The sequence below is a fragment of the Cordyceps militaris genome, assembly GCF_000225605.1.
Source record: "Cordyceps militaris CM01 unplaced genomic scaffold CCM_S00005, whole genome shotgun sequence".
NCBI classification, from domain to species: domain Eukaryota; kingdom Fungi; phylum Ascomycota; class Sordariomycetes; order Hypocreales; family Cordycipitaceae; genus Cordyceps; species Cordyceps militaris.
This window is the reverse complement of record NW_006271973.1, coordinates 1,171,749-1,193,343: the sequence shown is the minus strand read 5'-3', so window position 1 is coordinate 1,193,343 and position 21,595 is coordinate 1,171,749. Positions and strand designations below refer to the sequence as shown.

General features: G+C 55.1%; 5 protein-coding genes across 5 annotated transcripts; 4 read left to right on the top strand and 1 right to left on the bottom strand.

Annotated features, from left to right (window-relative positions):
• Positions 1–966: 966 nt before the first annotated feature.
• On the top strand, positions 967–2,695 carry CCM_06741 (high-affinity glucose transporter; the record flags this gene model as incomplete). The annotated part of the gene is made up of 3 exons (XM_006671881.1): positions 967–1,076; positions 1,123–1,451; positions 1,509–2,695. The coding sequence occupies 3 exons, from the start codon at positions 967–969 to the stop codon at positions 2,693–2,695; spliced, it is 1,626 nt and encodes a 541-aa protein (XP_006671944.1).
• Positions 2,696–5,049: 2,354 nt separating this feature from the next.
• Positions 5,050–7,885, top strand: CCM_06740 (alpha-glucosidase; the record flags this gene model as incomplete). The annotated part of the gene is made up of 2 exons (XM_006671880.1): positions 5,050–5,272; positions 5,334–7,885. The coding sequence occupies 2 exons, from the start codon at positions 5,050–5,052 to the stop codon at positions 7,883–7,885; spliced, it is 2,775 nt and encodes a 924-aa protein (XP_006671943.1).
• Positions 7,886–8,396: 511 nt separating this feature from the next.
• CCM_06739 (C2H2 finger domain protein, putative) lies at positions 8,397–11,081 on the bottom strand (the record flags this gene model as incomplete). Its single annotated transcript, XM_006671879.1, has 3 exons — positions 8,397–10,407; positions 10,477–10,868; positions 10,983–11,081. The coding sequence occupies 3 exons, from the start codon at positions 11,079–11,081 to the stop codon at positions 8,397–8,399; spliced, it is 2,502 nt and encodes an 833-aa protein (XP_006671942.1).
• A 1,876-nt stretch (positions 11,082–12,957) lies between these two features.
• CCM_06738 (uncharacterized protein) lies at positions 12,958–16,334 on the top strand (the record flags this gene model as incomplete). The annotated part of the gene is made up of 9 exons (XM_006671878.1): positions 12,958–12,975; positions 13,052–13,268; positions 13,855–14,047; positions 14,635–14,777; positions 15,042–15,155; positions 15,737–15,790; positions 15,866–15,999; positions 16,044–16,191; positions 16,273–16,334. The coding sequence occupies 9 exons, from the start codon at positions 12,958–12,960 to the stop codon at positions 16,332–16,334; spliced, it is 1,083 nt and encodes a 360-aa protein (XP_006671941.1).
• A 2,211-nt stretch (positions 16,335–18,545) lies between these two features.
• CCM_06737 (Acyl transferase/acyl hydrolase/lysophospholipase) lies at positions 18,546–20,551 on the top strand (the record flags this gene model as incomplete). Its single annotated transcript, XM_006671877.1, has 3 exons — positions 18,546–18,612; positions 18,662–19,226; positions 19,279–20,551. The coding sequence occupies 3 exons, from the start codon at positions 18,546–18,548 to the stop codon at positions 20,549–20,551; spliced, it is 1,905 nt and encodes a 634-aa protein (XP_006671940.1).
• Between the last annotated feature and the right edge of the window lie 1,044 nt (positions 20,552–21,595).

Genomic DNA, 21,595 nt, shown 5'->3' with positions numbered 1-21,595 from the left:
GGCAAGGAAATCGCATTTACTCGTGGCAAGGAAATCATTTACTCGTGGCAAAAAGAATGGACTGGATGTAGCTTAGAAGAAACTTAAACCTCAAACGGATGCCGATTAATGGGATCATGTAATTGAGACTACACAAGTCGGCGATTTCGAGGTGTGCGAGTGATGACGGGAAGAGAGGCTGTCGGCCCGGCTATTGCGGGCAGCTAGCAAGTTGTCGGTCAGCAAACGCCTCAACACCATACATCGAATTCGCAAAACCCGCATCATTCATCCTCCATAAACAGCATTCTTGCTGTTCCTCGTCTCTCTGCAGCGCTCAGGGCTCTGACCCAATCAACCCTCTACCGTTACTACCTGTAGAGAAAAAAGCAAGCTCCGGAACCTTGGAGCTCACCACCGTCGAGCGTCATCTTAGACAGCAGGCGCCACAGAAGCACATGTACGACGCGTCAGACCAATACTTGCAAGTCAGAGTACTTTGTCGACTGCAAAGACTTGGCCGAAACTAAAGAATAGCCACCAGTTCCCCAGCGCCGCTTGCATTGACTCGCCCAGCCCGAGATGGTGTGGTGGAGGCCATGATGACGGCAAATATTATTAGTCTACCTCTCGCGGCAACCGCTCCAAACTAAAAATGATCGCAGCTTCGACGAGTTGTCTTTGATGGGCCCGAGCTTTCTTTCCGTACAGAGCTAGCGACATGACGATCACCTAGCCTCGCCCCAGTTCCCCAGTTGAGCCTTCCCTGCCCGTGGTTCAGTCTCCTGGTATACCAGTATACATAAATAATAAGCTCGCCCCATCTCACGCGTCCGTCAACATGCATATATCCTCTCTCGCGGAATTTCTAACTTTCCTATCTACCTATGAAAACCTCGTTTCGTTGATAGCATCCGTCGTCCTACAACCTATACGCGCCGGCTCCTACAAGTATCAGTTATACCCCTCTCCTCCTCGACCGCAATCATGGGCTTCTTGCGCAGGGCCTCCCTCTCCAAGCCGGAGAATGAGGCCGGCAAAGCATGGCCGGCAATTGCTATGGGCTTCTTTGTCGCCTTTGGTGGTGTTCTTTTTGGGTAACGATGATGTGCACCCTATTCACCTGACATGAGCTAACATTAGATGCAGCTACGATACGGGCACTATTAGTGGTATTATTGTTATGCCATACTGGAAAACGCAATTTAGCACAGGCTTTTCTGATAGCAAGGGGCCCAACATTACTACCTCTGAAGAGTCTGCCATTGTCTCCATCCTGTCTGCTGGTACCTTTTTCGGCGCGCTCGCCTCGCCGTTCCTCGCCGATTATCTCGGACGTCGTCCTGGTCTCATAATTTCTACTTGGGTCTTCAATTTGGGTGTCGTTCTCCAAACTGCTGCCACGGCTATTCCCATGTTTCTCGCTGGTCGTTTCTTCGCTGGTTTTGGAGTTGGCTTGATCTCTGCGCTTAGTACGTTGTTGCCCACACCGCGGTCCATCTCATCGAGTTGCTAATCTTTTATTGTAGTCCCCCTGTATCAGTCCGAGACAGCCCCGAAATGGATACGTGGTGCCATTGTTGGTGCGTACCAGCTCGCCATCACGATTGGTCTGTTGCTTGCGGCCGTCGTGGACAATGCGACAGCCCAGCGCAACGACAGCGGAAGCTACCGAATCCCAATCGCCGTTCAATTTGCGTGGTCGCTGATCCTGCTCGTCGGAATGATTCTTCTCCCCGAAACACCGCGTTATCTGATCCGTGCCAACAAGCTCGAAAAAGCTGCCAAGGCTCTCGGCAGAATCCGACGTCTTCCCGCGGACCATCCCGCTATTGCTGAAGAACTGCACGAAATCAAGGCCAACCACGACTACGAAATGCGTCTTGGGGCTGGGACTTCGTATCTTGATTGCTTCCGGTCACCAGTCCTGAAGAGACAGTTGACGGGATGTGCTTTGCAGGGGTTGCAACAGCTGACCGGTATCAACTTTATCTTCTACTATGGTACAAAATACTTTGAAAACTCAGGGATTAAGAATCCCTTCGTTATTCAGATGATTACATCGGCCATCAATGTTATTTCGACAGTGCCTGGTCTGTATGCTACAGATAAGTGGGGTCGTCGTCCTCTGCTTCTGTTTGGTGCGATTGGCATGTGCATTTCGCAATTTATTGTTGGCATGTGCGGCACGTTTTCGACAGGCCAGAACTCGGATGGGTCTATTTTCTCAACCAATGATGCCGGGCAAAAGGCAGCTGTAGCCTTTGTGTGCATCTACATTTTCTTTTTTGCATCTACGTGGGGCCCCCTGGCATGGGTGGTGACAGGAGAAATCTTTCCTCTGCAGACGCGTGCAAAGTCAATCAGTATCACGACGGCGAGCAACTGGCTGCTCAACTGGGCGATTGCCTTTTCGACGCCGTATCTGGTCAACTATGGCGTGGGAAATGCCAATTTGCAGTCGAAGATCTTCTTCATCTGGTTTGGAGCTTGTTTCCTTTGCATTGCATTTGTCTACATGTTCATTTACGAGACAAAGAATCTGACCCTGGAGGAAGTGGACCAGCTTTACACAGATGTCAAGTTTGCGCCCAAGTCGACGTCGTGGCGCCCGACTGAGAGTTGGCAGCAACGCGCCAGCATTGCCGCCCAGGGCGCCGAGAAGGCTCAGGGGGAGAATGTCGAGAATGTTGAGAAGACGACTGAAATTGCTTGAGAAGACGGATGAGCATGGTATGACATGAGAGGCTTGCATGGTTGTGTATACGTGGGTATTGGGCATTACGTGTTTATCCTGGAGAAGGGGCGCGTCCTCGATTTAGTTTTTTACTTTGTATTGTGTACCGAATTTTATTGACATGATGAAGAATGTTGGTGTGTGTTTCATTCTGCAAGCCGCCAATTGTGCGTTGTTTAAACAGCCATTACCCTAAACATTAAGCGTGTCGGGCCGACGAGCCAGCAATGTGGGGGCACCAGCGCCACCAAGCGGCCCGTCTCCACCATCTCGCAGATTGACGAAAGCCTTTCTCCGCACAACAGCCCCAGGCCCCAAGCCCCAAGCCCCAATTACCCTAGATAGAATGTTGGAGTATGGACGGTTGCTAATGGGGGGTTTTTTTTTTTGTGAAAATAGTGCTAGGTTACGCCGAATTACGACCGAGACGCACAGGCGACGACGACGTATAAACCTGGCTGTAGGATGGAAGAAAAGGCTGCGGTTTATACCTTAGCGGAGTAACAGTGTACCTAGTAAACCACCCGTCAGAACTCTATTATACCATCATTTTGCTTGTTTGTACCATTCTCATAAATACTCCCATCTTCTCTATTCTAATAATTTTGTTCCTTCCTTTAAGTCCTTTTTTTATTCGTGCAGGCCGGTTCTTTCTCTTCACCCGCATAAACTCTCCTCGGAGGGCCTCCTGTTGTACCCCCCCAGGAAGAAATGGATGTGGCGCTAGAATGTGGTCAACTTTATCGAACCTACTTGTTGGTCGGTCATGATGCTTAGTCTCAGCCCAGGCAGTGGTGGCTGAACGCACAAATTTTTGTTGCGGTTTCTGGCAGACCCCACGCCCGCGCCCCTTGCTCTCTTCATCATTCCATTCTTGGCCGCCTTTAAGCACTGCAAATCTCTTCTTGCTACGCTCCGTTTACCCTCCGTCGCCCAAGGCAAGATGCAAAACCAGACGATGCTCCCTCCCTCCCCCAATACCAAGAATGGTAAGTTTTTCCTCTTCTGCTCTACCGTGATCAGCATTCTAATTCATTCGTGTGGTTTCTCTTTATAGGCGTGTCCTTGGAGAGTCTTGCTCTCATCATTGTGGTCGCTCTCGGCCACGTCTCGGCACTTGCTCTTCGGATCATCCAGGACCGCGCAACGACTCAGGCTTCGCGGACCAGGGAACTGAATTTCCATTCCATGTTGTGTAGCTGCCTTGTGCTCATGGTCGCCGGCATTTGTGTTGGCATCTGCGCTGCGACAGTAGGGAGCTCGAGCAACCTGTGCCATGTCTTGCTGGCTCTCGGTGGATTCGCAGGACATGCGGAATTGCATGTTTGGGAATATCTTATGCGGGAGGCAAATGCGGGAAGCCCTGTTGGGTCTGCTCGGCCGTCGGCGCCGCCGCCCTCTTACACGCCCGACGGAGACAAGGTGTCTGCAGTAGTGTAAAGAGCGAAGTTATAAAACGCAAAAAAATAAAAAAAATAAAAAGAATTTCCCGGACGTAGCTCTCCCATTCCGACGATAATATTGACGGCCGATGTAATCCTAAATAACGAAGGGATTCTGAGTTTTTAAAGTATTCAAGTAAAATAAAAAAATGGACCCCACTTATCCTCTACAAACCCTACAAAGCACATCCCGTCATCTGTGTCTTCAGGATTGGTGACCGGCCGGAAGGAGAGTTGGTAGTAACAAGGGTTGCGAAACTGGTAGAGGATCTGGCGAGGTGTCCCGCTGTCACGGACTGGTCAAATGGAGAAGGAATAAAAACATATATGCAGGTCGGCATACATCAAGGGGAGTCTGGGGTAACTGCCTACCAGTAAACCAAAACGCCTCGTACAACGCCCCCATTCGATGCGGCTTTTCCACGCCGAAGCTTTAGATCACAGCCAAAAAATAAAAAAGGGCATTTCTTGGCTACAACGTCATGCAACACACGATGAGCAATGCCAATTTTTTTTAGCACGTCTCGTCTACGTACAAAAGACTAGCCTTCACTACTACTTGTCCGGCCTTCGATCCATGCAAGCCTCTATTAATTTTTCATCGACGAGATGGCCCGCCCCCACTCACCAACTGAGCTGCATGACGGCCGTCTCCGCTCTTTCGCGGGGGCGTTTGCTCCATGGGTTCGTCGCTGCAGGTTCGTGCCTTGATTGACCAGGTCCCAGCTTCTGTCTCTCAACAGGGGGAGGGGGGAGGGGGGACTATTAATTACCGGACCGGGTTCCCTGTTTTCTCGCTCGCCGGTGTGTTAAACGGGATACCTATAAGACATTCCCCCCTCCGCTTCTTGTCCCTCCTCCTCCTCCTCACCCCAAGCCAACTTCTTGACAATGAGACTCTGGGGAACCTTGATCCTACCGGGGCTGGCCTCTGCGGCCGGCGTCATGGCCCGCGCAGACACCGGCATCCTCGACAAGTGCCCGGGGTATACAGCCTCCAACGTGCAGATCACCGACTCGGGGCTGACGGCGTCCCTGTCCCTCGCCGGCACCGCCTGCAACGTCTACGGCGACGATATCCAGGACCTCGTCCTCCAAGTCACCTACGAGACCGGTAAAAGCCCCCAGACTCCCCTCTGCAGCCAAGCCATTGCTAACTCCCCCCCCCCCCCCAGACAACCGCCTGCACGTCAAGATCCAGGATGCCGCCAACCAAGTGTACCAGGTGCCCTCGTCCGTCTTTGCGCGGTCCTCGTCCACCTCGCGCGCCTCGGCCAGCCAGCTGCGCTTCACCCACACGACCGCGCCCTTTTCCTTTGCCGTCGCGCGGCGCGACACCGGCGAGGTGCTGTTCGACACGGCCGCGGCGGCGCTCGTCTTTGAGACGCAGTACCTGCGCCTGCGCACCGCCCTGCCCGCCGACCCGTACCTGTACGGCCTCGGCGAGCACTCGGACCCGTTCCGGCTCAACACGACGGCGTACGTCCGCACGCTCTGGAACCAGGACAGCTTCGGCATCCCCAACGGCGCCAACCTGTACGGCGCGCACCCGTTCTACCTGGAGCAGCGCGCGGCCGGCGGCGCCCACGGCGTGCTGCTGCTCAACTCCAACGGCATGGACATTGTCGTGGACCAGAACCCCGCCACCGGGCAGCAGTACCTCGAGTACAACACGCTCGGCGGCGTGCTCGACTTGTACTTCTTTGCCGGCCCGCAGCCCGTCGACGTGGCGAGGCAGTACGGCGCCCTGGCCGGCACGCCCGCCATGCCGCCGTACTGGGGCCTGGGCTACCACAACTGCCGCTACGGCTACCAGGACGCGTTCGAGGTCGCCGAGGTCGTGCACAACTACAGCGCCGCCGGCATCCCGCTCGAGACCATGTGGACCGACATTGACTACATGGACCGCCGCCGCGTCTTCTCCCTCGACCCGGAGCGGTACCCCCTCGCCACCATGCGCGCCCTCGTCACCCACCTGCACGGCCGCGACCAGCACTACGTCGTCATGGTCGACCCCGCCGTCGCCTACCAGGACTACCCGCCACTGCGCCGCGGCCTCGAGCAAAACGCGTTTCTGCTCCGCGCCAACGGCTCCGCCTGGGTCGGCGTCGTGTGGCCCGGCGTCGCCGTCTTCCCGGACTGGTTCGCCGAGACGGCCGACAGCTACTGGACAAACGAGTTCAGGCTCTTCTTTGACAAGGACGACGGCGTGGACATTGACGCCCTCTGGATCGACATGAACGAGCCCAGCAACTTTCCCTGCAACTTTCCCTGCGACGACCCGTACGCGGCCGCCGAGGGCTATCCGCCGCCCGCGCCGCCCGTGCGCGCCACGCCGCGCTCGCTGCCCGGCTGGCCGTGCGAGTTCCAGACCGGCGGCTGCACCAGCAAGCGCGACGCCGCCGGCACCATCCTCGTCCAGACAAGCAACCGCAACGTCGCGCCGTTTGTCAACACCGACCGCCTGATCCTCCCCGCGCGCGCCGCCGGCGGTGACCAAAAAGGCCTGCCCGGCCGGGACCTGCTGTTCCCCAAGTACGCCATCCACAACAAGGCCGCGTACCGGGACGACTGGAACGCGGACCGCGGCGGGCTCTCCAACCACACCGTCAACACCGACGTGCGGCACCAAAACGGGCTCAGCATGTACGACACGCACAACATGTACGGCGCCCTCATGTCCACGGCCTCGCACGCCGCCATGCTCGCGCGCCGCCCGGGCCTGCGGCCGCTCATCATCACCCGGAGCACCTTTGCCGGCGCCGGCCGCACAGTCGGCCACTGGCTGGGCGACAACGTCTCGACGTGGCAAAAGTACCGCGAGTCCATCCGCGGCATGCTCGCCTTTACCGCGCTCTTCCAGTTCAACATGGTGGGCTCCGACGTGTGCGGCTTCGCGGGCACCGCGACCGAGGAGCTGTGCGCGCGCTGGGCCAGCCTGGGCGCGTTTTACAGCTTCTACCGCAACCACAACGAGTACGGCACGCCGGGACAGGAGTTTTACCGCTGGGAGAGCGTGACGGCGGCGGCCAAGAAGGCGATTGATATCCGGTACAGGCTGATGGACTACTTTTACACCGCCATGCAGCGCGCCAGCGAGGACGGCACGCCGAGCATCGCGCCCGTCTTTTACCACTACCCCGCGGATCAGGCCGCGTGGGCGCTCGAGCTGCAGTACTTCTACGGTCCGGCCATCATGGTCGCGCCCGTCACGGAAGAGGGCGCCACCAGCGTCGACGTGTACCTCCCCGAGGATAAATACTACGACTGGTACACGCACCAGGTGATCCGCGGCGGCCGCACGCACACATTTGCCGATGTCGACGTGACTACTATTCCGCTGCTCATCCGCGGCGGCGTTGTCATCCCGCTGCGCGTCAAGTCGGCCAATACCACGACGGAGCTACGCAAGCAAGATTTTGAGCTGCTCGTGCCGCTGGACGAGAACGGTACCGCGGCTGGCGAGCTGTATGTCGACGACGGCGTGTCGGTGACGCAGAAGCCGGGCGGTGTGACCGACGTCCAGTTCAAGTATGAAAAGGGCGTGCTGAGTATTAGCGGCACGTTTGCTGTGGACGCACTCCCGCGCATTACTAAAGTGACGGTGTTGGGTGAAGGATGCAAGACGAAGCACGCAGCAGTAGCAGGTGCGTCCGAAGACGGTAGGAGGAGCCGGTCGGTCAATGTGGACATTTCGCTCAACGTGGCGAGTACGATCAACATTTGAAATAACAAATACATAGACGTCTTTGCATGGGAATGAGTGTCAAGTACCAAATGTGCAGGTAATGCGTCTAGTTTGTGATGAGGGTGGTGCGTGTAGGCACTCAAGTCCGTATGGACATGATTGTAGGTAAATGAGTAGACTAATAATCGATACGGCAACGCCAGGTTGCTCCAGTATATGTGTAGAAAGAAGAAGAAGAAGAAGAAGAAAAAGAAAAAGACGAAGAAGAGGAAGAAGACGACGAAGATGAAGACGAAAATGAAAAGAAAGAGGATATCCAATCCCCAAAAAAACCCAACAAAATCTTTCCCAACGACTCCGGTGTAAATGCGCTATGACAGCGATAAATACGATTCGACAAAAAGTTCCAGCCCATGATAAGCGTACAGTGAATGAGATATGCAATGTGGGGAAAGAGGAAAACATTTTTGGCGTTTAAAAGAGATTTTTGTAAATACGACAAATCGCCAAAACGCGACTTCGGCAATTCGCGGTGGCGACAAGACCGAAATCACTCTGGCTGGTTCGGATTCGGGTTTCGATCGTGTGGTGGATGCAGCGGATGTGCAGGAAGCGGCGGAAGAGAACGGGCACCCCACGGCTGTGACTCGTCTGGTGGTGGCGGTGCCGAGCTTTGCGTGGACAGGGCTTGAGACTCGTGTGTTTCCGACATGGCCTGGCTCACCGGCTGGCTAGGTGTGCCGCCGCTGCCGAGAACCTGACAAAGCTTGTATGCGTTATCGCCGACACGCTCAATGATGCCTTCGTCAAGGGCATACCGCAGGAGCAAGTCGTCTACTCCGAGATTGTCGCCTTCGCCCTTTTCCATGTGCCGACCGACGTGCTCTGTCCATTCGTCCCAGGCAGTCGGACCTTCGAAGGTGTTCACACAGCCGGGTTTCGGGCAGCTTGATCGCTGCGGCGGATGCTTTCGCTGTATGAGGCAGGTCTGCTGCATTTCCCGGACGTAGCTCTCCCATTCTGACGGTGCTTGTTGACCGTTATCACCTTTGGCGAGGGCTCTCTTAACCTCGAAAGGTGCGTGCATGCGTCGTAGGTGTTGCGTGAATAGATCCTTGCGATTAAATTCGTTGCCCTTTCCGTCTACCGTAGTTTGTAAGCAGATGGAGCAGCGATAATACTGTAAGCAAAGGTGCTGCGAGGCAATATGGCGTTTCCACTCATTCTTAGATCCAAAGGTGCTAGTACATCCTGCAAAGTAGAATGCGCAAGGAAAGGGGCGTGTGTGCGCGGCGGCAACATGCTTTCTCAAAGAAGACGCATCCTTGAACGGGGCATGACTGCAGTGCGCACATCGAATGTCGGGCTTTCCAAGCATGCGTCTCATCCTAGCCCCCGCGGATCCCGTGCCACTATCCAGCACAGGCATCGACTCTGAACGAGTCAGGTTTCGGAAACCAGGGTGGAGGGTTGGCATAGCAACGGGCAAGGCGGCGCGCTGGGGAGAAGTGTTGGCAGCGTCGCCGCTTCGGTGGCGGACATGACTGAGGGCCTTGAGCTGCTCGGCAGCTTCCTGCATTTCCGCAGACTCTGGGGCGTGAGTCTTTGGTGGCTTGATGCCCAGTCCGCCGGCGGCCAGGGATTGGTAAATTCTAGCAGTTGGGCTCGTTTGCCCATCTGGCTGCTCGTCGTTGGCAGCATATCCGGACTGAGGCCACGGAGCACCCAGTGTCGAACGAGTATGTGCGCTTGTCGGAGTGGACTCGGAGGCAGCCGTTGTTGCCGTGCTCTCAGTGATTGCGTTGATGTTAGGCGCGCCTACCATCTTGTCGTAGAGAGAAACCATGTTGCGCGAGGTGATGGTGCCCAGATAGTACCAGATCTTGTCATGCTGAACACTAGCCCAAAGAGCTGTGGGCATTGAGATAAGCAGGACTGTCGGAGGACCCAAAAACATGCCCTCGACCGTTATTTGGGCAGCCAACGGTGGTGTATTCCGTAGCCAGCTGTGAAACGCGGACATATCTGGGCTCGCATCACCGACAAAGGTCGTGCAAACTAGAATGCGAGCTTCGTTGAAAGTTAGTTTCGGGCCTGGACTTGGGCTCAGACCATCTCGGGGCCGGGTCGTTTCTGGCGCGGCGGCATTGGATGGGGATTCTGACAACGGTGCAAGCTGTATACTCTTGCCTTGGTCAGGCGTCATGCTGAAGAACAGAGGTTCGAATGCAGGCGGCGGGAATCGAGGCGAAGAGTTGGAGTTTGCTTGGGAGGCAGCCCTTATCTCCTGGCAAAGCTGCTGGGCGGAGAAGGACGTGGCGCGACTTAGCTGACGTAGAGCTGCGGTTAAACATGGAGAGAAGTAGGCACGAGACGCGGGCGAAGGATTTCGGGAGGTTTCTGGGGAGCAGGCGGCAATGACCTGCTTAAGACCGTGACCGGAAGGGCTGGGATCGGGGAGGGCGCAAGTGTCCAGCAAGAGGAGGAGATCGGACTGAGCTTCTTCGATGAGGCAGCGAACTCCGTCCCATTTCAGCCTTGCGGAATGGTCCTGGGGAGAGCTGTGGCATGGTCAGAGCTGTGAGGTTTAATGAAAGGTACAACTGCGTCTCGCTGTCAAGGTGACGTACCAGGCCCAGTAGAGTTGGCCGTCGGAACCAACGTAGCCGTGGCCAGAATAATAAATGATGAGTAGCTGATCTGGTCGGGCGTGCTCGAGGAACGAGGCTATCTGCATGCTCAGTTTAATGCTGGGGTTTGCGACGGTGGGGATCTGCCATGTTTGCGTGTGATGGCGGTAATCGGAGACCAAGACTTGTTGCAGCGCGCGGATGTTTTCTACGGCGGCGGCATCATCTTGCCAACCCAACAAAAGTACCGAGACATTCGTATAAGAGGTGGTGGAGTGGGCTGACTGGCGGTTGATGAGCATGGCGGCATCGTGCAAATGGCGGGCGAAGGCCTCGAATTCGTGGCGCTGGCTGTGGTGAGGCGCATCTGGGACTATGTGAGAGGGTCGAGGCTAGAGCAAGTCAGCCGGGGTTGGGGCGCGAAATGACGAGGGCGCAGCGCAGAGCAAAGAAGGAAGGGTACACGGTTTAGTGAGGCGGAGGGCGTGCGCAGGTGCACGACGTACTGGTTTGTGATTGTAGGGCGCAGAGTGAGGGACCGGAGGTGAAGATGCAGAGGCATTGAGCTTTGGGGCCAGCTTGCGCCTCTTGCCGGCAGGCTCCATGTGGTGTGAGGACAGCCGTGATGGGCGGGCAGACGGGTTGGGAGGTGGATGGCGAGCTGACAAGAGTCAATAAGAGACCTCGGGCCTGAGAGCAGGCGCCGGAAGGCCGGGGAGCCGAGCTGAGGTGCGGTTGCGAAGGCGGTTGCGGAAAGCGGTTGGCTGCAAGAATATATTTTTGGTGGTGTGTGTTGTCGGCGGGATTAGGTGAGGTACGAGGCCGCAGGACTGACGGCAGAGATCATTGCAGAAAAAAAGAGAAGGGCGGGTTGACGATGGACGTCGAAGGACGACGAAAGAGAACGGGACGGACGCAAAGGGCGAAGAGAAAGGAAAAGAAGCGAACAAGGGACAAGAAGAGTCAAAGCAAGAAGTTGAAAGAATAGTCAAGCAAGAGGACCGGGTTATGGGCGTGGGAAGAAGCGGCCGTCGCAAGGTACAAGATACAACCAAGCAAACGGAGACGAGGACGAGGGCAGGGACGAGGCGCAAATAATAAAGCAACAGAGGGCCAGGCAGAGTGGTGTGTGTGGTTTGTGGTGTGTGGTTGCAGTTGAGGTGTGTAATAATACTGGGCTTGGTACCAATACGCAAGCATGGAGCGATTGTGCGCGTCGCTTGTGGTGTGGTGGTAAGGCTGCAACGCACTGGGGGAGTGTGAATTGTGTGTGGCGGCAGGGCAGCCGCGGGTGTATGCCTAGAGGAGGGAGGTATCAGGCGGTTAGGACTCAGCACGGACGGGGGACAAGAGAGACGAGGAGGAAAAAAGATGGGGTAAAATAGAAGAAGACGGAAAAGAAAAAAAGAAGAGGGAAAGAAAGGAAGATGTGGCCAAGAAGATGGATGAATGTACAAATTAGCAAATCAGGCAACGACTACCGGACTAGGTAGACGAGGCACTGTGCACTGTGTCAGAAGAAGAAGAAGAAGAAGAAAATTCCATCATGGGGTAGCTACATACCTACCTACCTACCTTAAGGTACCTACCTTCAGGCCAAGGCTGTCATTAGCCGTGGCGGGCTGTGCCAGTAGTTCCAGTACCGTTAGCAGCAACAAGCCGATACCTAATAACATGCAATAGTAGAGCCAAGCCAGGCAGGTGCTGCCAGTACCAACAGGCCCCAAGTCCCTGATGATGAAGGCCTGGTACGAATAAAACAGGGCTAGAATACCAGCGGGGTCGGGGAGGGGGGGCGTGGCCAGGTGATTTGCAAGCTGGTCAATATCCCCAAGGCATGTAGGTACCTGACGGGCCTGACGGGCACCGCACCAGTAACAAGAATACACGGCGCAAGTACGGAGACAAGTCGCAGATTTAGTTATTTTGGGTGCACCAAGTCGGCACCGCGTGGCATTCTGCATGCGAGGCGAACAAAGCCGCAGGCACACACGGCTGGAGGGATTGGATGGGTGGCCAACATGTGCCGGCAGCATGTGCCACAAAGCACAAGGCTGTCGACATGCAACCGCGCATGGTAGTGTGTGCCGTGTTTCCCATGGCTCCATCGCCCATCACCAAGGAATGACAAGAAAGACTTGTGAGAGAAATCAGGGTGGGAAGAAAAAAAAAAGACCAGCTGTTGATACCTGACACGCCCCAGTCCAGCCCAGCTGGCCCTGGTACAGAATAAAACCCCAGCTCGGTACCTACCCCCATTTTTTAAACGGGTATGTAATAAATAGTGTTCCGCACGGAGTACGGATAGTTTACCGTGGTGCACTTGCTGATGAAATCTCATATTGCTGGGTCTCCCCGCTGAGAGAAGAAAAAAAAAAAGAGCCAAAGAGGGGCGCGTATACCGTGAGCTCAGCTCACTTGGCCGTGGCCCTATACCCAACTAGACTTGGCTATGACGAACAAAGGATAACTACCTCGTCCATGCTTCGTTACGAATTAGTGAGTCTGCAGTGGTTGGTTGAACCAGGCTGAACATTTTTGCCCACCCCTGCACATCTGAAATACTCTTTCCAAGGCCATTCTCCTTGCCTCCATTCACGAATCATCACCACCAACCGCCGCCTGCCCCCGCTGTGCCGTGCGCCGCACCATGCCAGCTGAGTTGGTCGCGCTAGTGTACTACCTACGAAGTTCTCTTCTTTTCCCGTCCCATTGGCTTCGTCTCCATTCCAACACGCCCTTCGCTTGGGCTGCCTCCAACGCCATATTCCGCTTGCAACTCCCGACGCAGCGTATCGCCTGCCCACATCACTGATGATTTCACCTTGTGCTGTACGAATCAGTATTATTGTGTACTAAGTTAGGTAGTTATCTGAGTCTTGACGAGTGGGGAACAAGCACCGGGCAGCCAACCCTGCAGGGAACATCTTTTATTTCCAAGCCAAGAAAAATAAAAATAAAAAATAAAATCAAAAGAAAAGAAAAGAAAAATAAAAATAAAATCCCAGGATAATTGATAAACGAATCAAGTGTGCGTCTCGTGTCTGTCTTTGACCCCAGGCGACGGCTTACTGGTCCGGCGCTGAGGCACCTGGCGTCTCATCTTTAGCACTGCCCATCTTCCCTTGTTCCCCTAAAAAACACAAACCCCGACGCGCCCGATAGCACGACACGAGCTGCAAGACCCATCTGCCTCTGGCATGTGCCTCGTACCATATATGCGTCTCCTTCTTTTTCTATAGTCATCCCGTCTGACTCTGATCAGTCCGGCCACAGGCTCTTGGTCTACAGAAAACCGGCCGACAACTTGTCGCTGACTAGCACGGGCGGGTCATGTCCTCCTCCTCCTCTTCCACCTCATCATCAAAGCCTTGTCAGCCTCGTGGACTTATCCCCCCAGCATCAGCCCAAATTACATTGGCACGCGGCCTCGCTGTATTCGCTCTAGCCTTCCTTGTACGGATACCTTGGAGCCGCCCTGGTGGCGCTGGGCTGGCCTTCAGCCTGACACTGACCCCCGACTTTTCCGCCTCCAACAACAAGCCTTGCCGTCAACACTTCCAATCATGTGGTTCGGACCAACCAGCGCTTCTGCCTCGTATTAACTAATGTTCCAGCTCCTCCCTCATCCCGCAACCGAGTTGTCGTTGTGACTTGTAACGCGCTTGTTCTTTGTCATTTACTCTCTTTGATGACCGATGCTTTCTTTTCTTTTCTGTTCTTTTCTTTTCTGTTCTTTTCTTTTCTTTTCCCCTTTTCATCAAACTGTCACTCCTCTTTTCGCGCCTTCATTTGCCTCCTCCTTTTCCAGCCCACCACTGCATTTTCCCAAACGCCAACCAGCACCCGTTGCATTACTCGCCACCATGAGGCCACCACCAGTGGACGCGTTTCCCTGCAACGAATCACTATCCCCAAGGCCTCAAGTGGCAATTCTTAGCCCCGATCCCCGCTCCGCCAGTATTTAGCGTCTGTATTCCCCTTCAATTTTGCTTGCCCCTTTGACGCTCGTGACAGGCCTTGTCGCGAATCCCGTCGTACCAGAGACGAGATCACCAAAAACCCACAATCCACACCAATCAGCCTCTCAAGCCCGTACCTGCAGCAGCACACTCGTACAGTTTTTTCCTTTTGGCCCTGACCTGCTGAAGGCTGCAGCACACGACAGGCTACTACTGCGTCTCTAACCGGGAGCTTGAACAAGGGTCCTGCTAGGTGCCAGGCTGCTAGCGAAACTACCACACCAGCCTATGAAGAGTCTGTACCACCAATAGCCAAGGCAATCTTGGCGCAAGGGCATGGTATTGGTCTTGTGCGCCCTCTACTCACGACCAATCGCTTTCCAATTACACAGCATTAAAAAAGCATCACCAATATAAGATTCAAGGATATCCAAGAGCTGTGGCAAAGCTTAGGGCAACTGCTGCACAGATGATATGCCGGGGCACTAGTCCTGTACATGCTTAATAATGCTGTCGGTGTCCCGAGGCTGGCGAAGCTGTGGCTGATAGAACACGCAAAGTTGAGCACATGGCGCTCTTATTACGTGTCCTCAACCTTGGCAGTGTTGTTTATCCATAGCTGCATCGATTCCACCAGGGCTCCTGTTTTGAAACTCTTTGGACTTGATGGCGACCACTCAAGGTCAGGCGAGCACGATGATCATGTTTCAAGGTCCAGTATGCAGCATGCTTCTATTCATATCGTCTATTTGAAACGAGCTTGATATTCTCTAGTCTACATGATCCTGCATAGATCAACGCCACCTGTACTTGAGCTGTTTAATCTCTTCGCGTAATCCTTTGATAGTTATGCCGAGAGCACATGACTCTCACGATAAACACATGACTGGGATGGTCTAAAACGAACTTCTCGAGACAACATCTCGAGTTATTGAACGCACGCGAGGTTGCGCAGATATAGAACAAGAAACAACAGCCTGATTTGTCGTCTATATTACTGTCGACGTCTGCTAGTAAGCATAATAACAATACAGACACCTCACTAACACTACGACAGAGACATGTCACTGCACTAAAGAGATTGTTTACTATATCGGGAATAAGCCATCTACGCAAAGTCCGCTGGTACTTGTCAATCATGGAAATTAAGCAACGTTCCACCTAGATTGAATGCTACAAGCGACGTCAAAACGCAAAGACAGTACTCCGTACACTGGACATTGGTGATGCAACGCCAGGCAACAATTAGACGAGCCAACAATCGTACCACCGCTGTCCATGGTTCCGGCCACGAACAGTCGTCGACCGATCGATGCACCCCCCAAAGCTGATCAACCCTTTTTTGGGCATATGTAAATGTGCCGCCCTTGCATTCCCCCCTACAAGGCATCGACTGCATCGTACTAATTCGTTCCGGCGGTGCCCAGTCAGAGTGTTCACCGCCACACCGGCGGCGATGAATTTTGCGAGACATGCAATGATCCGCAACGCCGAAGACGGCGGCGCGTCATCCGTTGCCACTGCTGCCGTCCTGTCTGGCGAATTGAAAGCACAGCTACATGTGTGTTTTTCTTCCGGTGGCGATTTGATACCCGTTGTGTTCAGCTGGCAATGGAGCAAACGGTCATGGCTTTGGTGGTCAAAGAGGCCGCCGCCTGGGGTCGCTTAGATGTCTGTCGTCCAGTCATGCCATTGCCACTCGACCTCGCTTGGTTCCACAACCCTGCCGGCTTGCATTTTTTTGCAGTAACAAGTAAAAAGCTCGACAAATTACGTATTAATAAACTAGTAATTTGTATTAGAGAGTATTTACGTTGACCCTGCCCTTTTTTAGTAGTTCTATTTTGGGAAAGGCTGACGCATTTCCGCTGTGACAAAGACAACCAGGCTGCGTAAACTTTAATTGTGACAGTTGTCCTGGCATGGTTAGAGAGAGGCTTTACAGCAGGACAATAGCCCAAGGCAGAAAAAAAAAAGGAGAATCGTGGGAATGTAGGGGGAGACAAGGCGCAAATGCCGGCAGCTAGTTAGTGTACATGGTGCGCCATCTTGAATCTTGATCTCGACCCCCAACAAGACGAGTCGGGCGATTCGCGCCAAAATCAGCTCAGCCGGACCGGGCAAGGCAGCGGATATGTCCGGGAGCCAAAAAGCCAAAAAAGCCCACTTTGCCGGCAGACGAGGCAAGGATGAAGCGAACCGGTCGAGAAGGCTGAGGCCAGGCACAACAACGCACGCGCTCTCGTAAATGAAAAGAGCGGCGGAGGCTGCAGGATGCTGATACGAGCTGCCGTTGTTCCCGCTTGCTCGGTGATGGCAGAGCGAGGGGCAGGAAGCAGGAAGGCGAAGAGAGGGAGGGGGGTGGTGGTTGTGGTGGTTCCTCGTAGCCGCGGGGCTGGCGTTCGATTGCTGCTGCATGTCCTTGTCCCGCAACCTGCTCGTCTTCTGTGTATTCTTGGCGGCGAGGCCAAGCCCACACTATTGAAGCCCAAGATCAAAGTGAAGTTTTTTTTTTCCTTTCCCGGATGGATTAAGGCCGCGCCGCCGACGCCGCCGCCGTTGCCAGGATAGTTGCCGGGGCGCAGTGTCGGTGTGTTGGGCTGTAGGATGAGACGGAAAAGCTGCCCAGCAGCAAACGCGGGCGTTGCAGCTGCAAGGCCGTGGCATCCGATGCAGGCGGCGAGTAAGATGGTGGCATATTTTTGTTTTAAAAATAAACCTGCATCGAACTAGATATGATGACCATTTTCGTTCTTAAAAACATAAATGAAAAAAAGAGCGATAATACGAATATAACATCTGGAATCCTTGTCTGCGGTGATATATGTGCAGCAGATTATAGGACGGCAAGAGCACCAGACTCGTTGTCCCTACGTCATGGGGCAGGCTGACGAGCTGCACAGCCATACACTGCGACGTGACATGGTGATGAGGGGCCCCTGGTGACTCGACCTGTCCAAAAAGTCTCTACTTCTCAAGTGGCGAGACAACAATTCAATGTCGGATTTCAAAAAGCAGGGATTTTTTCCCTTTTTGTTTGAGAACCAGGATTCACATGTCAAAATAGGTTTGGCAACGGGGCGCCACCAAATGAGACAGTTCAAGTACCGAGCACCGGTAGGGGACGACTGGTGTAACAGAGGTGTGTAGGAGTGGCGGTGGTGGCTGAGTATCAAGCAAAAGGCCGTGATTGGGTTTCGTGACTGGGCTCGACTGCGCAAGAGTCACAGGACCAGGAAGAGACAGGGAAGAAGGCCAAGGAAAATTGGGAAATCTACAGTAACATCGGCCAACTAGGAATTATTCTAGAATCCCAGTCTTACCAGTACGCTTTCGGTCGGCGCGCATTCTCCGATGCCACGTACCTAGCGCCCTAGGTAGGTACTCAGTAGCAGTATTGAAATGAAAAGTTTCGGCGGACGGATAGCGCCTTGGGCCTGGTTTTGCGGGGCATCTAGTGCGCTGTTTGCCGGTTTCTAGTGTGTCTAGCGGCTACAAGGTACACTTGAGTGGGTCAAAGTATCTCTGAACAAATCATCATACAAATCGTCATCCATTATCGACCAAATGACCGAACAGGGCATCTTGGCACCAGCCCCCACAAGCACTGGCAGTTTGATTGGTCTTGTGTGGCTGCTCGTCACTGCTCAACATTGTCACAGCCACGAGGCGAGGCTGCCATGTCCAAAACTCGTCAGCTTCATCCAAACAGCTCCTGTCCCGCTACGCGGGTTTGTTATCCGATTCTACCATCCGCCCGCGTCACTGGACCCTGATTCGAGTTGCCCACTATCCGCTTCTTTCTGCCCGTAGTACGGGCCGTCTTCAACAGCTGCCCGCACGGCCCCGATCGCAACCTGCGAACAGCGCGGATCGTTGCAGAAACGAAACCCACCGCACAATTTCTTGTCCGCCTCGGCATCTGCCCACTTCACCCGCCGCTACCGACCAAGTTCATTTGCAGACCGCATCCCGGGGTTTTTTTCTTCTGGCTCTACACCCTGCTCAACGTCTCATCCGCTTCTCCCGCTTCAAGTCCAACAGAAACGGTCCCCGTGAGACATTCAGCAGCGCACCGACTTGCCTCTGCGCCACGCCACCACGGCCATGGACGCTTACGGCGTCCGACGCAAGGACACCACCAAGGGTCCGCCTCTGCGGATTCTGTCTCTCGGTATGCCCGGGAACTCACGAAGATGCAGAGCTTCGCTAACATATGACAGACGGTGGTGGTGTCCGTGGCTATTCCATGCTCATCATTGTCCAGGAACTCATGCACCGCACCTATGTCGAGGCCCACGGCCGCGCCCCGCGCCGCCACGAGATCCCCAAGCCCTGCGACCACTTTGACCTCATTTTCGGCACCGGCACCGGCGGTCTAATCGCCATCATGCTCGGCCGTCTGCGGCTTGACCTCGAGACGTGCAAAGAGCTCTACGTCCGCATGACCCGCATGGTCTTCCAGACCGACAAGACCATTGCCGGCATCCCGTACCGGTCAACCCTCTTCAAGGCCAGCAAGCTCGAGGAGGCCATTCGCCAGGCCGTCCGCGAGCACACCGTCAACGAACAAGAAGGAAATGACGGCGAATCGGACGAACCCATCATCAACCTCTACTCCCCCCGACTCTCTACCTCGTCTGGCCCGCAGCGACATCTCAGCAATGCCAGCACGGTCAGCTTCAGCGCGCGCAGCCCAACGGCGCAAGCGGCGCGGCCATTTATCAGCTCCAGAATGGGCAATGGCGACGCCCGATTATACGACTCGCGAGAGAACCGCACAAAAACGTGAATAGTTCCAACTCTGCGACTTCCAATCTTTGCGCTAACATGCACTCAGTGCCGTCACAGCCATGTACAAAGACTCTCCACGCCGCGCCGCGCCCGTCATTCTCCGATCCTACGACTCGCGCCACGAACCGCCTCCCGATTTTGACTGCAAAATCTGGCAAGCCGGCCGCGCCACGTGCGCCGTTGGCCTCGCTTTCAAGCCCATCCAGATTGGCCAGTCGAGCTTCCACGACGACGGCGTCGGCACCTTCAACCCGGCCCCCGAGGCGCTCGACGAGGCCGTTGTCAACGAGTGGCCTGGGCGCGACGTGGGCGTCTTTGTCAGTGTCGGCACTGGCAAGCGCCCGCGCAGCAGCGATGGCAGCAATCAGCAGGTTTGGTACGAGGGCTTCCTGGGCGATTTCGCCGAGGCGCGGCGCCGGCTCATCGCCAAGATCGAAGGTTGTGAAAAGATTCACGAGTTTATGCTCCGCGAGCACCTTGCCCGGCGCAACGTCAACCCGGAAAACTACTTTCGCATGAATGTTGAGATTGGCGTCGGCGAGTTTGGCATGAATGAGTGGCATCGGCTGGGGGATATCAGCACCGGCACGCGCCGCTACATGGCGCGCGACGAGGAGCAGCGTATGATTCTGGGCATCTCGTCACGCCTGGCCAAAGTGCACCGCGCGCGGCAGCGCCTTGAGCGACAGGCCAACTCGATCCCGGAAGTCGTCAAGCAGCAGCCATCCTCGACCAGCTTTGACGTGTCCTTTGCCGTAGAGCTTCCCGGTGACATGCCCAGCGCGTTCCCGCCGTCGCCCCGGAGCGCCCTCTCGCGGGCCTCGTTTGACTCGGGCCGGCCCGACAGCCTGACCGTTGGCAACACCCCCCCGACGCGGGGTGGCGCGCCGTCCCCGCGGAACTCGTACGACGCGCGCCCCGGCGGCGCGGCGAGATACCCGCCAACCGCATCGCCGCCGCCGCCGCCATCACGCAGCAGCAACCGCAGCGGCAGCGGCACGCCGAGCAACAATGACCCGGACCGGCTGCTCGCCACGGCGCCCTCGCCGTCGCAGTACAGACACTCTGCGGGCGCGGACAAGATTGCGATAATGAGCCCCGACGAGCACGCGTGCCCGCTGCCGCCCACGCCGCGGTCGGCGCCCCCGTCGACGCGCATCGAGCCGCCGCCGCTCCCGCCCAAGACGCCCCTGCCTGGGCATCGGGTGACGAGCAGTCATGCGAGCAACGGCCACGCGCTGCCGTATCCGACGGATGACGAGGAGGAAGCGCCGCCGCCGCCGGTGAATATGGCGCGGAAACCAGAATACCGGGGTTGATGAAAAAAAAAAGAGTTTGGATTGGGCAGAGAGCGCCACACTGGAGACTTTTTGTATATAGGCAAGCTGTAAAAAGCGATTTGTGCGTGTTGAAGACGGGTTGGAAAAGGAGAGTGAGGATGCATGCAATACCCCCTTTTTGCGTTGTTGTTTTTGTTTCAAGTCACCTCGTATTGAGCAATTGTTTTTACTTGTGCTTCTATTCGCGAAAAGGGCATGCAGACGGGCTCGGCGTGGTCCTGATTTTTGGGTGTCAGTGATGAGACGAAGCCGTGCTCCGCTACGTTTCTTGAAGATGACGATTTAATGTGAATGACTGTGGCTATATCACGGGACTGTTCAGTCTCAATTCCAAGCTTTCCCCTAAACATTGATATCCTATGATGACGCCCCCGCGATGTATGGACTGCTGTGTTTATCATCCGATGCTGCATCTCGTGGCTGCTTTCAATTCTGTCCGCTGGTTGGACCAGCCATTCAAGGAAGGATAGCTTCCTTTGGATTTCTTTGTCGGCAACTCAGCTTGGTTTGGCTGGGGTCTGGTAGCCTACATGACAAGGGTCATGAATCATGATTCGTGTTTCCCTCTGCTTCCCCCCCCAGTCGCACATCTGGTATGGCCTGATGCATTCAAAGCCCCCTCTCTGTCCATTCTCTCCATACCGTAGATCCGCTTCCGGCGGTTACAATGGGGTTTTCGATATCCGTTTCCTTCCTTGCCTATGCGCGGCTAATAACCAACCGGATGTTTTGCATTGAGAAACTAACTACCTCGCATGCAATCAACTCATTTGGCTCGCCTGTTGGCGTCAACCGCCCTGTAAGGAGTTTCTTTCGTATTCAAGACTACGATGCAGCTTCCAAAGGTGGAAATTCGTCTCAGAAATCTGCCAAGCCTTTGGAACCGCGCGCTCCCGACGACATGGTCCCGAAAATCGACCCAAATCACCGGGAGGCACGCGCCCCTCTTCTGGTTATCACATCTCGTAGTTAGAGAAAGGAAGCTAAAGAATCTTTTATTATCCTTGCTGCCCCCCATTAACA